We start from the raw sequence: 1563 nt of genomic DNA on the forward strand, positions 1-1563 counted from the left end.
GCAAAGAGCGTCACCTTAGCATACATCCTTCTGTGATACTATATCGTGCAAGCCTATGCTACCGTTCGTGTGGTGTTTTACTCATACTATACTGCACGGCACAGCGCTCGACATCTTTTAAATGGCTATCAAAGTAGTGCTTTAGTATGTTTCTCGAGGCCGGGGGGTAATCACTTCATAATACAGTGTTATTTAAGCCTATACCATCGCTCCTGTACTGTGCTATTCAGACTATGTCGTCCGGTACACCCTTCGACTTCAAGGGAACTGGCAAGGAAGTTCTGTACAAACAGAAATGGGCGCAGTTGTGTGAGCTGTCATACACAGACCACAGAGGACGTGCGAGGAAATGGGAGTGTGTAGAGCGTACCACCAGAAAGGGCGACATCGACGGTATGTGGTCACGTGTTTGTATTGCATGTATCTACTTTTATATATATATATACATATATATGTGTATATATATATATATATATATATATATATATATATATATATATAGTGTGTGTGTGTATATATATATATATTTATATATATATATATAGATATATATATATATATATATATATATATATAAAGGTATATATGTGTATGATATATATATATATATATGTGTGTGTGTGTATGTAGGTATGTATGTATGTATATATATATGTGTGTGTGTGTGTGTGTATATATATGTTATATATATATATATATATATATATATATAAATATATATAATATTTATTATTATTATTATTGTTGTTGTTGTTGTTATTGTTGTTATTTTTATATATATGTGTGTGAGTGTTTCTGTGTGAGGTTGTATTGTGGGTGGGTGGGTGGGTCGGCTATGGTAAATGCATATACACGTTTATACCTACGGATACGCTACGAATGATTGAGTGGAAGAGCATTTGTCTTAAGTGCGCAGTGTTTATTGTCTTGATGCAGACATGTATATTAACGTGTACTCGAAAGTATACGAGATAGTGGATGTGATCAATCTAGTACATCCCTACATGATACATATCATATATTTATTGTCTTGTTCACACTATAATGAATCACCCACTCACTCACTCCCTCACTCATTGATTGTTCTCGACCAATCAGGTGTGGCTATTCTGCCGTTGCTAAGATACGCCGCAGATGGAGAAGGTGAGCGCACAGGCACGCACACAGTCATCATAAAACAGTACCGACCGCCAGTCGATGCTGTGTGTGTAGAGCTGCCTGCTGGTACGTGTGCTAGTGTGTGTTTATGTGTGTCTTTGTGTGTGTTTATGTGTGTGTTGTGTGTGCGTTGTGTGTTTGTGTTTATGTGTGTGTTATGTGTGTGATGTGTGTGTGTTTATGTGTGTGTTGTGTGTGTGTTTATGTCTGTTGTGTGTGTGTTATGTGTGTGATTATTTTTGTGTTGTGTGTGTTATGTGTGTATTTGTATGTGGCTAAGTTGATGTGACCCCCTTTAGCACCGTGTAGTTAAATCGAACTCACACCTGATGTGACGCGTACACTTGACAGGGAACATGATACACCACAACACATAAACCATCTCTGCAATGCTCACACAGCACA

General features: G+C 37.4%; 1 protein-coding gene across 1 annotated transcript; it reads left to right on the forward strand.

Annotated features, from left to right (window-relative positions):
• Window positions 1-233: 233 nt before the first annotated feature.
• SARC_13681 (hypothetical protein) lies at window positions 234-1224 on the forward strand (the record flags this gene model as incomplete). Its single annotated transcript, XM_014292189.1, has 2 exons — window positions 234-393; window positions 1099-1224. Coding segments are annotated over 2 exons (286 nt in total), but the record flags the coding sequence as incomplete, so codon positions are not given.
• Window positions 1225-1563: the final 339 nt, after the last annotated feature.

This window comes from Sphaeroforma arctica (assembly GCF_001186125.1).
Source record: "Sphaeroforma arctica JP610 unplaced genomic scaffold supercont1.3588, whole genome shotgun sequence".
Classification (NCBI taxonomy): domain Eukaryota; class Ichthyosporea; order Ichthyophonida; genus Sphaeroforma; species Sphaeroforma arctica.